Source organism: Hemitrygon akajei, chromosome 5 (assembly GCF_048418815.1).
Source record: "Hemitrygon akajei chromosome 5, sHemAka1.3, whole genome shotgun sequence".
NCBI classification, from domain to species: Eukaryota; Metazoa; Chordata; class Chondrichthyes; order Myliobatiformes; family Dasyatidae; genus Hemitrygon; species Hemitrygon akajei.
The window spans coordinates 34695120-34709229 of NC_133128.1; the positions used below are offsets into that span (position 1 = coordinate 34695120).

Sequence of the window (14110 nt, forward strand, 5' to 3'; positions counted from 1 at the left end):
AGATGAGAATCTTGCTCCGCATTAACCAGTTGAGCCGAAGGATACCTTTAAACCATGACTCAAAGTAACAATGGTGTCGCTCCCCACTGATGCAATGTGATGCTCGTATCTCACAGTGCTGGCGGCTGCACAGTCGCGCCCATTGATTCTGACATTCAGGTAAAACAAAACTTCTAAGGACTATTGTTTGAAATATTTATGCGTTGCCTGTCTTGGGCAAGGAGGTTCACTCGGCGAGTTTTACAATTATTAATAGGTAGATTCATAAAGAATAATACAAAATAAGTTTTGTTGGCAAAAACGACGTTTTCGGGGAACCATGGTCCAACAAAAAGGTGAATATTTTTAACCGTTCCCCCTTCTACAGATGCCTCTTGATGAGAATTTCAAACAGGATCACAAACACCCAGATTTAGATCGCCCATCCGGATGAAAATAAAGTGAGAAAACCAGGAAACAGCGCGTTCCCTCACCTTTCGATGCAGCCAGGAAACCATCAGAGTATCTTTCTCTTAGACAAAAGCAGCGAACTATAAACACGATAAACTCTAGAGATCCTGGAATCTAAAGCAACACGCAAAATAACCGAGAAACTCTGCAGGTTAGCAACATCAATGGAAATAAACGGACAGTCGACCTCTCGGACCGAGGAAACGGGCATGCGCGTTAAAACAAAGTCCGTAAATGCACGGGAGTTCTAGACTTGCCGATATGGAAGAACAACCTAAATTTAAAAACGGTTATATCCAGCGTTCGCTGTTCGTGTTTTTGATGCTGTTAACTCTGACACTGGTCTTTCTAACCCTGCAGAATACAAAGGTGTGTATAATGGTGAAAGTAAAATGCTCAGTGAAAAGCAGTTCCTGACCATCGTTTGAAGTGATTGTGTTTAAACGAGTGCGCGTCTCTTGTTGAGCACCCGTTTTACAGGGAAATGATTAAAATGATCACAATCTGTTGCTCATCGCTCCTCTTCTCCTTCTACTGGCAACTCAAGACTTTAACCCATGCTCTCTTTCATTTTCTTCCCTTCAACTGTATGTATGTAGGCCTTCGTTAGTCTTGATAGACCATGGATTTGCGCCTTGGAAAGTTTCCAGGACGCAATCCTGGGTAAGGTTTTGTTTATGCAGTTGCCCAAGCTGCAAGTCTCCCCTCTCCACGCCACCGATGTTGTCCAAGGGAAGGGCATTAGTCCCTTCAACTGTGGATCTACACACAGAGCAACGGAGAAATGATTAAGCTGCGCCTTCATAGCGTTGAAACGGCTATTTTAATTCGTTTTTTTAACAAGACAGTAAGTATACTCAGATCAAAATATGGTTACTACCGTCTATAAAACTGTCAATACCCCGTGGGGGGCACCGTTCAAGGAAGTTTCTCATTGTACCGTGTGCTCCCTCTCCAAGAACAGCCGGGAGCGAACAAATCCTCAGAAGAGGGGCACGGGGCGGGCAATCTGCCTGGGTAGTGTCTTCCATTTTCAGCCGCTTCGACACATAAATGGCCAACTTGGCAAGGCCCATTAGCATTCCCACCCCCTTCCGAACTGGGTGCCAGTAGATGAGGAACGCGGAACTAAAGTGCAGCGAGAACCTCAGCAGCAGCCCCTTGAGAAACAAACAGAGAGGCTGCAACCTCCCCCGTTCCGTGTACGCGTGGTTCACTGACTGTTCCCGTCTACAGAGTGGACAGGTGAACCTGCTCAGAAACCTGTTGTGCGGTACTGCCCGATACTCCTTCCACCCCAGCTCCCCAATGTACAGTCCTTGTGACTGGTGTCCTCGGGTGTATTTAAATAGCAAACGACCAGAATTTGAAATATAATCTGTTCCTTCTGATTTTTTATTGTTAAGTTCAGCCAGTAATGGAATTGGGAACAATGGTGAAGTATAGTTGACCCAACGAATCGATGTCCACAGATCTCCCGCTGCCCAGTTTTTGGCAGATCTCCCGCTGCCCAGTTTAGCAATCTCTACGGTTGGAACTTGTTACTTTAATTAGAGCCATTATGGATACAAATCGTTCTGCTGTCCACGGGTGCTCTGCATGCCCTGACAAAGTGTTCTGTTCAGCACTGACAGTGAGCATTAACAGTTCACCTGGCCTGTAGTGGGGCACAGTGGACAATCCCACTTTGCTGCATAGGCTGATCTAACAGAATCTTTGAACAATGTTCAGCAGTGAGAATGACTCTGTTTTCACTTCATTAGTCAGGGGAACAGACAGGAGATTCTGTGAGCCTGATAGAGATACTTGCCTGGCGTGTTGCCTCCCAGGTGCCAGGGTATGGGATGTCTTGGATCGGGTCCAGAATATTCTGAAGAGAGATGGTGAGCAGTCAGCTGTCTTGGTACATGTTGGTACCAATGGCATAGATAGGAAAAGGGAGGAGGTCCTGAAGAGAGATTTCCAGGAGTTAGGAAGGAAGCTGAGGAGCAGGACCATCAGGGTAGTAATCGTAGTATTGCTACCTGTGCCACGTGCTTGTGAAGGCAAGAATAGAAGTATCAGGCAGATGAATCATTGGATCATTGGGATCTCTTCTGGGGGAAGTATGACCTGTTCAAAAAGGGCAGGTTACACCTGAACCCGAGGGGGACCAATATCCTGGTGGGAAGGTTTAATAGAGCTGTTAGGGAGGGTTTAAACTAATTTGGCAGGGGGATGGGAACCAGAATGATAGAGCGGAGGAGAGGGAAAACAGAAATAAATCTAAGATAGTGAGCAGTAAAGATGTCAGGAAGGACAGGCAGGTGATGGGGCAAATTTGCAGCCATGGGGATGAGTTGCAGGGCAATAAAGTTGCAGTGCAATCAAAGCAAAAAGTACCAAATACTGGACTTAAGGTGTTATGCTTAAATGCATGCAACATAAGGAATAAGGTGGATGATCTTGTCATAGAGCTACAGATTGGCAGGTATGATATTGTGGCCATCACTGAGATGTGGCTAAAGGATGCATGTCTTTGGGAGCTGAACGTCCAAGGATACACGGTGCATCAGAAGGGTAGGCAGAGGGGGTGGCATAGCTTTATTGGTAAGAAATGATATTAAATCATTAGAAAAAGGTGACATAGGATCAGAAGGTGCAGAATCTTTATGGGTTGGATAAACTCATTGTATAGGAGTTAATTGTAAGCATTTTTATCAATTTAGTTTATCTCTTGGTTTTAGATATCATGCTAGAAAGTGTCACTGAAGTATACACTCAGTGGCCATTTTATTAGGTATGAGAAGTGTGAGTGTATTTTTATAATCTGCTGCTGCTGCAGCCCATACACTTCAAGGCTTGATGTGTTTTCCACATAGAGATGCTCTTTTGTACACCACTGTTGTAATGCACGGGTATTGTCACCTTCCTGTCAGCTTGAACCAATCTGGCCATTCTCCTCTGACCTCTCTAATTAACAAGGTGTGTTTGCCCACAGAATTGCCACTCACTGGATTTGTTTGGTTGCCTTTTACACCATTCTCTGTAAACTCTAGAGAGCGTTCTGTATGAAAATCCAAGGAGATTAGCAGTTTCGGAGATACTCAAGCAATCCTGTCTCACACCAACTGTCAAAGTCACTTAGATCGTATTTCTTCTCCATTCCTATGTTTGGTCTGAACCCTGAATCTCTGAACTCTGTTAAGATGCTTTTATGTATTGAACTGCTGCCACAGGCTTGGCTGATTCGATATCTGCATTAACAAGGTGTACATGTGTACCTAATGAGGTGGCCTCTGAGGGCATGTATAATGCTGTGAACGCTAGATGATAATTCTGTGATTAGAACTATGTTTTCTAATGATTCTCGACTTGATAATGAACATGAAAAAAATGTGGGTGTGATGATGTTAAAATGTATATTCATTAATGTTGTTGCTTTCCGTAGTTTGAGCAATTTTCAACTTCCAGAGGAAAGCCCAAAAATCCAGCTCCGAAAAGTAATTCCACAACACAGCAGGAAGGGAAAACGGAGGAGATCGATTGGGTACACAGGCTGGTGAAGATTGGCTATCAGTATCACAGCTTCACTCCTGAAGAAAGATTGGAGGGTTCAGCCTTGATGAAACTGATTGAATGGCCAAAGCCTCCCAATGCTGAAGTTCCCTTTCAGAAAAGCAGTGACCCATCACATACTTGCTTTGTTATTTTAAATTCTGAAAAGACTTTCTATGTGGGAGATCAGTTACAGGTGATGGTGCGTATGTACGATTTTGAAGGCAAACCAAAGCAATACGGGGGTGACTATCTCCAAGCCCGGATCCACACTCCAGAGTTGAAAGCCGGTTCAGCAGGAACGGTTATAGATCTCCAAAATGGAACTTATCACATCAATTTTACCTTATTCTGGCCAGGAGAAGTCCACGTGTCTGTTTCTTTGGTTCATCCCAGTGAAGGGATCCAAGTACTTTGGAGACTTCGTGAAGAACAGCCATTTAGAATATATTTGACAAGCACCTTCAAATATGGGGCTTCTTCAGAGGCTACGATATGCAATGTATTTTTACCTCAAACTAAACCACTTTGTAACTTTACTTATCATAACACTGGGGAGCCGTGGGTCTGCTACAAACCAAAGAATCTTCCCTGCTCTTCTGATGTCAGCTATGGAAAAGCAGGATATGTGAAGCTGCTTTTGGCGGGGGAAGACCTCAGATATTTCCAAATGTACGTTATTGACATTATTTCTATTATATTAAACTTTGTTTCTTGATTTAGCAAGACTGCAGCAAGATTGTTGTATGTTTGTGAGGTATGAAGCAGTATGGACTTGCAGCTATTTCATGTTGTAGTTTCCAGCTGATATTCCAATGCTGAAATGTCAGCTGTAAACAACACCATGACGTGCCTGCAAACCGTTTTGGCACAGTGACTTGCTTTAGAGTTCAAATGCTTCAAAATGCCAGGTAGTGCATTATTGATGTTCCCTAAAGACATTCAATTACATATACCAGAGTGGTTTATGCTAGAACCAACATATATCTGTTGAATAGAAGGTATATCTGTGTAGTTTTCTTATTCTGTTGATAACTTTGTAATTGAATGTCTACAAATTGGATTGTGCTGGAGCGACATTTTGCACTAATGTCAAATCAAATAAACACCAAAAAATCATAAATTTGGTAAAAGACCATTTGAAGGAGTGTTATGTTGGTTCATCCGAGAGAAGAGATCCAAATACTGAAACATAGCCAGATAGAGTGTATTTGAAAAGCATTTTCAAAGCTGGGGATGTTTCTGAGACTACAGTATGCAGTCTGTTTTTGCTGCCCTGTTCTTCTCGTATCAATCATGTTATAGGAGGATATGTAAAGGATGTTTTAATTGGAGAAGAGAGGCAGTGTGTTTCGTACATTTTCATTTATACATTATGTTATTGGTATTCACAGTATTTTCTGGTTTTACGTCCAACATTGGCCATGATCTCAAAATGGCCGTGCAGGCTCGAAGGGCCGAATGGTCTACTTCTGCACCTATTGTCTATTGTCTATTTGCAGCTTGTTGCTTCTCAATTTCAATTTATTTTGTTTCTTTATTTTGGAGTTGTAATTAATTTAAGATGTTTCAAGAGTTTCATCGAAGTTTCCTCCTACATTCCAAAAAGGTGCTGGTCAGTAGGTTTAATTACATACTATAAGTTATCCCTATGTTGGTAGGAAAATTGGGGGAGAGTTGATAAATATCTGAAAAAGAACAGGTGAAAGGACAATAAGAGAGGAAGTGGGATTTCTCCAAGTACACCCAGTCCTAGAAGAGGAAATAATGTTGGAACACAGAACATAGAACAATACACCATAGTACAGGCCCTTCGACCTATGATGTTGTGCCGATCTTTTAACCTTTTAACCTACCCCAAGATCAACCTAACCCTACCCTCATACCTCATATATAAGCCCTCCATACACTTACTACTCTCTGCGTATAAAAACTACCTTTCACAATGTTTCAGATCGAAAGCCTGCATTAGGACTGAGGTGGGAGAGGAAAGATGGCCAGCGTAAAGTTAAAGGGAGTGGTGAGAAAGGATTCTGAGGCGATTGGTTGAATGGAAGGTGATAAGCATCTATCAGTCCTCCATCCCGTTCATCTCCACTACTTGACCCTAGCTGCCCTTCATTTTTCACCCATCCTCAGTCCACCAATTTCCAATGGGGTCATCTACAAAGCGTAGATCACTTTGGAGCTGTGCTCAGGTATAGAGAGAAGAAAAGGGGCTAAGCGTGAAGCAGTTGAGGAGAGCCTGTGTTGATTGTCAGTGAGGGGGAGATGAGATTCCTCTAATAATAGTGGTCTCTCAAGTAAAGAACTGAAGAGTCCAGTTGCAGAGGGAGTTTATAAATTTCACAACATGCTGGTGATGTTAGGGAGTTCCTTTGATTGTTATCAACCAAATGGATGTGAATAATCTGCTTGGAACAATGCCACTGCACTGACCATCCTCAAGCCTAATGTATTGGTTGTTAGTTACAGAGTTTGATACTGTGAAAAGCTTCATTAGAAATATCGTTCAATGTTGGGGAAGCTGGGTTTGCTGAGTTCTATCAATCATACTATTAAAAAGATTATATTCAATGCCAAAGTTCTGGAAGCTATATTATTTGTATTGGGCTAGGTTGGAGAAATGGAATAGTTAAGGACCTTCTTTGAACTGTCTCCTGAATGTTTTAAGTTGAGCATGTGACTTAATCTATGGTATTGTCGTTTGCAGTGGAGTCAATATCAAGAGACCCATATTACCCTGTGGCATTGGTCATGTAATCGTGAAGCCGTCCCCACGACAAAGTAAGATCATTTATAATCAAAACTAATAAACTGTATTTAGAGGAAATATAAATAGAATAGTGGAGCAGTTGTTGACATAAATATTGCAGATTTTTCAAATAAAATATAATTTAATGCACATAGTTCTTTCTTGAATTAGATGAACATCAACTATGCATTCTTTTAAAATTAGAATTTATTCAGCAAAATGTACAGTTTTGTTGGGTTAATATTGATCCAGAATTTTACACTGAATGTATTTGTTAATTTCCACCCAATTAGTGATTGTTTGTTATACAGGAGATATCATGACCAAGGTGTATTTTTGTTATTTTAATAGATTTTTAAAATTATAATTTAAAGTCAAATTGCCTCTCTGGGATTAACCCCTCACTCCTAGACTAGTGCATCAATTGGTGGCATTGGACCATCATCAAACATTAGCCTAGCCTGAGCATCTCTGCCAGATTCCTCAGAGACAGCAGCAATAAATAAAATTGGTGACTTTTTTAGTGGAAAAGCTGTGAGTTAAAAACAATGGTCAACTAGCTACTAATCACTGTTACGATGTGGAAATTATAGGTGAGATAATTACTAACAATCTTAAGCATCTTCATATTCTCATTATTCAGAAAGCAAAATTTCATAAATAAATGCTGGTGTTGGTCTGTGAAGTGGTATACAATCTCCTTTAATGCAGATATTGTATTGCAGTTAATAGAGAATTAGTGTTATTGATTGAGACATCTAGGGACAGTTTTTGAATAAACAACTCTTCAAGTTTCTATTCGATTCCTTAAAAACAGTCAGGAATTCTACTATCAAACTATGGGCAGCATCTCTGTAGGCAAAAGAGATTTGGATTGAGGCTCTACAGGGCTAAAAGTAGAGGGTAGATAGCCAGTATAAAAAGGAAAGAGGGAGTGGTGAGATAGAGGTTAACAGGCATTTGATAGGGCTAGATGATGAGTGGCTGAGGTAATCATTAGCAATCTTAAACATCTGGGCAAACAGAATCAAGTAGGGGTTAGAAATGTTGAGACCGGTGCTGATTGGAGATAGGTGGAAAAATAAGAAAAAGGAAAATATAGCAGGTGGGGCCAGGTGGGAGAGGGGAGGGTAGAGACCGAGGCTGGTAGGTCGTAGATGGAACCAGATAAGGGACGGGTAATGAGCAGATGGAACCATTTGGGGGAAGGGATATGAAAGGTGAAAAAGGGGGGAAGGAATCCAGGTGGATAGGTATGCGCAGAATGGGCAGATGGAGTGATGGGGCAGGATAATGAGTTTAGGTAACAAAGGCTGTAGGAATGGAAAAGGAGAACAAACCAAGGGAGGGTGTGGATTGGTGGTAGTGCAAAAGGAACACGGGGCAGGGGTTACCTAAAATTGGTAACTTCCTTTCCTTCCACCCTCTCTGAAGAAATGAAATTGACATGGACAAAAAGCTGAACTCATTTGGATATAAAACAATAGATGGATCATAAGCCACAGAGATCTTTCATGCCACCACTCTCCCAGGATACTCCAGCCCTGACAAGAATCTTAAGAGGGTCTTAATTATCCAGATGACCTATTGCTGAATTTATTGACACAATTATTATCTTGCTTGGATTATAATACTCTTTCCCTCAGTGTAACTCCTTTTTTTATGGAATTTCCAGCTCGTCACTCAAGAATATACTGATAGCCTAAGATACAGTGTTTCCCGCCGCATGTTTCTTTCTGTCTTTACGTTCAGCTACAGATCTCGGTGAATGTGTTTGGGGGAAGCCAATGGTATCTCCGTCTGGCTTTTATTTTAAGAACCAGTGGACATCAACGACCTGTAATATTCGTCAGTTTGACACTCCTGCAATAATTACAAAGTGCCTTCGTGGGAAAAAAGTGTATCTTCTTGGAGATTCTACAATACGCCAGTGGTTTGAATACCTGACTGCTTTCCTTCCAGGTTAGTATAATTCGTCTGGCTTTTTAATATATAAAACTGAAATAAGCACTACTCTTTTACAGCTTAGAAACAAAAAAGGTGGGTCACTCGAGTGGGGGCATGTTATAGATCTCCCAATAGTCACTGGGCACTTGAGCAGCTGGCTGGAGAAATTGTTAGTAGTTGTAAGAATAAGTGGTTGCACTAGTGGGACATCTGAATTTTTCCAATGTTCACTGAACTACCCAAAGTGTTAAAGGCCTGGATGGGGTGGAATTCATGAAAAGAGTCGAAGAAAGATTTCTAAGTCAATATATAGAGGACCCTAATTGGGTGGGTGCAGTGCTGGAAATACACTTAAGGAACGAGGCAGAGCAAGTAACTGAAGTGTTAGTCAAGGGGCAGTTTGGCTTTGTTCACCATAATTCCTATTGTCTTCAGATAGTGATGGAAAAGGATAGGACAGGTCCACAGGTTAGGGTCCTAAACTGGAGCAGGGCTAATTTTGGGGGAATCAGTTAAGATCAGAATTATTTGTATTGTTGAGACATCTTGTGAAATTAGTAGTTTTATGCAGCAGCATGTTAGTAGTATCAGTCCTGCTTAATAAAAATTAAGGAGTGCCAAATGGATTTCAATACAAGTAAATGTGAAGTGATGCAGCTTTGAAGGTCAAACAAGCATTGAACTTATACTATGAACGGTGGGGCACTAGGGAGTGTAATGGAATGGAGGAGCCTTAGAGTACGAGTCCTTAGTTGTTTGAAAACAGCAACTCTAATAGGCAGTGTGGTGAAAAGGGCATTGAGCACACTGTCATTCATCAGTCAGGGCGCTGAACACAGGAGTTGGGACTCAATGTATAAGTTGTTGGTGAGTCTGCAGTTGGAGTTTTGTGTAGAGTATTGGCCACCCTGTATGTAAAATCATGTTGCACTAAATATCGGAATTTACTTCATTGGTAGATAAAAGGGTAAAATAACTGGCTGCTGTGAACTGCCCCTAGTGTGGATGAGCGATGATAGGAAAATGCCAGGTTGGTGTGAAGCAGTGAACAGTCACGAGGGAGAATGTTACCGGAAAATAAGTGGGGGAATGTGATTGACAGGAATGCTGTAAAAGCTGGCAGAGTCAAAAAGCCAAATTCTGTGTCATTAAAGAATATGAAATACGAGGAGTGATTGATAAGTTCATGGCCTAAGATAGAAAGAGTCGATTTTGGAAAACCTAGCACATTTATTTTTCAACATGGTCCCCTCCTACATTTACACACTTCATCCAGCGGTTGTGGAGCATACCTCCAGAAAGTGCCCACAGCAGGGGTGATTGATAAGTTCATGGCTTAAGGTAGAAGGAGATGAGTTATACAGCTCTTGTTACATGCACATGCAGTTCAACTCTTTGAGTGATTATGCAGAAAGTTGGAAGTTAATAACTCATCTGGGTGATTGATAAGTTCTTGGCCTAAGGTAGAAGGAGATGAGTTATTAACAAAATTATTCAATGGATGTTGGATATTCTGATTCTGTACCACTGTAGCCACACAGGGGAAGATTTAAAAAAAAAAAGTTCATGTTTGAAGTTTACAATAAATTCTTGTGTGATGTGCACTACCAATGTCGGAACCCAAGTGCGGAGGAAAGATAGATTCTGATGTAGGGATGGTGACCAGAGGTTATACATAAGAATTCCAACAGAACACCAGTGGCTCAGCTGAGTGACACTGTGAGATGTAAGATTCTCAAAACTAGGACCCTATGATTAGCACTAATCAGGTGTCCACTTATATAACACAAGTAACACGGAATCCCTGAACCTGTTAAAGTAAACTTAAGAAGATAAGCAGGAGGCACCAGGACACAGCATTCCAAAGAGCAAGACCCTCAAGAAAAAGAACACAAGGAACTCTAAATGATTAATGAGTCTCATTAAACAACAAATAACCAATTCAGTTGCTTTTAAAATCCTCGAAGCCCAATGTTCTCTGGCTCCCAGCACAAGCCCAAAGAGCTCATACAAAGTTATTTATCAAAGAATGTACTGTATATGTCAGGATATACAAAGTGGAGATTAATTTTCTTGTAGGCATTCACAGTAGACACAAAGAAATACAATCGAATCAATGAAAAACTACACCCAAACAAAGATGGAGAACATAGCCATCATGTTTATCAACCCTGAGTGAAATTATTCATTTTTTGACTTTTGGAAAAATTGGCTTATGGACAATTCACAGGAACAGAACCCTAATGTATACTGGGATGGGCCTGTATATGGAAATGAGCCAGAAGCAGAATGAGATAATGTTTGCCATACTTCCTTCTGACCAAGGCCCTGTTTCAAATTATTGGGAAATTGACCACAACACAGGGTAACATATACAGTACATAAAAGTGTGCAACATACAGTTGTCCAGAAAGGTTGTTAATGTAAGAACACTGAAGTACCAGGTGTGCTGAATTATTGGGGATTTGCTGTAATATGAGAATTGTTAGAGCTTGGAGTCTTCGGAGCAGCAGCTGACTTATTTACCTCAGCATACCCAACCTCAGTGCTCACGTGACCATAGTAGTTCTGTGGCTGCTCTAGACAAAAGTAATAGGATCCAACAATAGTAATATAACTGAATGTCAAAGGGGAGGTAATTAGATTCTCTCCCCTTGGAAACAGTCATCGGTTGGCACTGTGTAGTTGGAAGGGTGCCAAATTGTTTCCAATTTGCCAGTCTCTATTTGCTCTTTGATTCTGCTATAAGAAATACCTCTCTTCATTCAGCTCTATCCTTGTGAGGTAGGTAAATCAATGGCTCCCTTTGGTGTTATGTTCTTTGTATTTTCAGTTTCAAAAACATTAATATCTTCAATATTATAACTTAATGAGTTAAATATAATATTTTCTGTTTAGATCTTAGAAAGTTCAATCTTGGCAATCGTACCAAGGTTGGCCTTTTATGTGCTTTGGACAAAGAAAACAATATCATGCTGGAACATCATGCTCATGGCCCACCAATGCAATTCAGAAGTCTTTCAAGTCATCATCTGTACTATATTTCAAAAACATTGGATGAAATTGAAGAAAGAGAAAATATAGTTATTGCCATCACCTTTTGTGCCCATTTCAACACTTTTCCGGTGGATGTCTACATCAGAAGGCTGAAGTACATCCGGAGATCGATTCTGCAGCTGCTCAGCAGGAATCCAGATACAGTGATTGTTATAAAGACTGGGAACGTACGGGAACCTAAAGCAGGTTATATTCTTAACTACAATGACTGGTTCTCTTATCAACTCGATGTACTGATGAGAAGAATATTTGCACACATGAATGTTGCATTTGTGAATGCATGGGAAATGACCGTAGCCCACTACCTGCCCCACAACATACACCCTCAACGAATTATTATAAAGAATGAAATAGATGTGTTTCTTTCATATGTGTGCCCTTCTGATAAGGAATAAAGATATTTGTTTACCATGCAAAGCAAAATCTACATAATGACACTGGAAACAGACATAGGACATAAACACAGAAATCTACAGCACATTACAGGCCCTTCGGCCCATAATGTTGTACTGACCATGTAACTACACTAGAAACTGTCAAGAATTTCCCTACCGCATAGCCCTCTATTTTTCTAAGCTCCATGTACCTACCTAAGAATCTCTTAAGACCTTATTGTATCCGCATCTGCCACCATTGCTAGCAGTGCATTCCATCAACCCACCACTCTTTGTGTGAAAAGCTTACCTCTGACATCCCGTTCTACTTACTTCCATGCACCTTAACACTATGCCCCCTTGTTTTCGCCATTTCAGCCCTGGGAAAAAGTTTCTGGCTATCCACACGATCAATGTCTCTCATCATCTTACACACCTCTATCAGGTCACCTCCGTCACGCTAAGGAGTAAAGGCCAAGTTCACTCAGCCCATTCTCATTAGGCATGCTTCCCAATCCAGGCAACATCTTTGTAAATCTCTTCTGCACTCTCTCTATAGTATCCACATTCTTCTTGTAGTGAGGTGATCGGAACTGAACACAGTACTCTGTGGGGTCTAACTAAGGTCTTATGTAGACATAACATTACCTCACAATCCCATGGGTTTGCCAATGCATCATATGCCTTAACAACACTGTCAATCTGCCCAGACCACAAGACGTCTCTGATCCTCCACACTGCCAAGAGTCTTACCATTAATATTACATTCTGTCTTCAAATTGACCCACTTTACACTTTTCTGGATTGAACACCATCTGCCACTTCTCAGCCCAGTTCTACATTTTATTGATGTCTCACTATAGCCTCTGACAGCCCTCCAGACGATTCACAACACTCCTAACTTTTGTGTTGTCAGAAAACTTACTAATCCACCCTTCTACTTCCTCATTCAGGTCAATAATAAAAATCACAAAGAGGAGGGATCCTAGAACAAATCCCTGTGGGACACCACTGGTCACTGTCCTCCATGAAGAATACAAACACTCTTTGCCTTCTGTGGGAAAGATCCACAAACAAGGTCTCCTTGGATCCCATCCCTCCTTACTTTCTGAATGAGCCTTGGATGGGGAACCTTATCAAATGCCTTGTTGAAATCCATATATACTACATCCATTGCTCTGCCTTCATCAATGTGTTTTGTTAGATCCTCAAAAAATTCAATCAGGCTCCAAAGGCACAACCTGCTGACCATCCCTGATCAGATTATGTCTCTCCAAATGCTCATAAATCCTGCCTGTTAGGATCTTCTCCAACAACTTGCCCATCACTTAAGTAAGACTGACTGATCTTTAGTTTCCTGGGTTATCTCTACTCCCCTTCTCAAACAAGGGAACAACATTTGCAACCCTTCAATCCTCTGGTACTTCTCCTGTTCCTCTAGACAGATCATCGCCAGAGGCTTAGCAATCTCCTCCCTCACTTCCCACAGTAGCCTTGGGTATATACAAACAAGCTGGATGAACTCAGCAGGTCGGGCAGCATCTGTTGAAATGAGCAGTCAATGTTTCGGGCCAAGACCCTTCATCAGGATGGATCAGGATGAAGGGTCTCGGCCCGAAACATTGACTGCTCATTTCAACAGATGCTGCCCGACCTGCTGAGTTCATCCAGCTTGTTTGTATGTGTTGATTTGACCACAGCATCTGCAATATACTTTGTGTTAGCCTTGGGTATATCTTGTCCAAACCTGGTAACTTATCTAACTTAATGCTTTTCTAAAGCTCCAGCACATCCTCTTTCTTAATGTCTGTTTGTTCAAGTGTTTCAGTCCACTGCAAGTCAACCCCACAATTGCCAAGGTTCTTTTCCCTACTGAACACTGAAGCAAAGTATTCATTAAGTACCTCCGCTACCTCCATGCACATTTGGTCCTATTCTCACACAGTTCATCCACTTTTTCTTCACAAAGTTGTATAATGCCTTGGGGTTT

General features: G+C 41.3%; 1 protein-coding gene across 1 annotated transcript; it reads left to right on the top strand.

Moving 5' to 3' along the window:
* Nucleotides 1-685: 685 nt before the first annotated feature.
* On the top strand, nt 686-13650 carry LOC140727285 (NXPE family member 3-like). Its single transcript, XM_073044546.1, has 5 exons — nt 686-819; nt 3881-4659; nt 6701-6774; nt 8495-8704; nt 11588-13650. The coding sequence occupies exons 1-5, from the start codon at nt 712-714 to the stop codon at nt 12139-12141; spliced, it is 1725 nt and encodes a 574-aa protein (XP_072900647.1). The 5' UTR covers nt 686-711; the 3' UTR covers nt 12142-13650.
* Nucleotides 13651-14110: the final 460 nt, after the last annotated feature.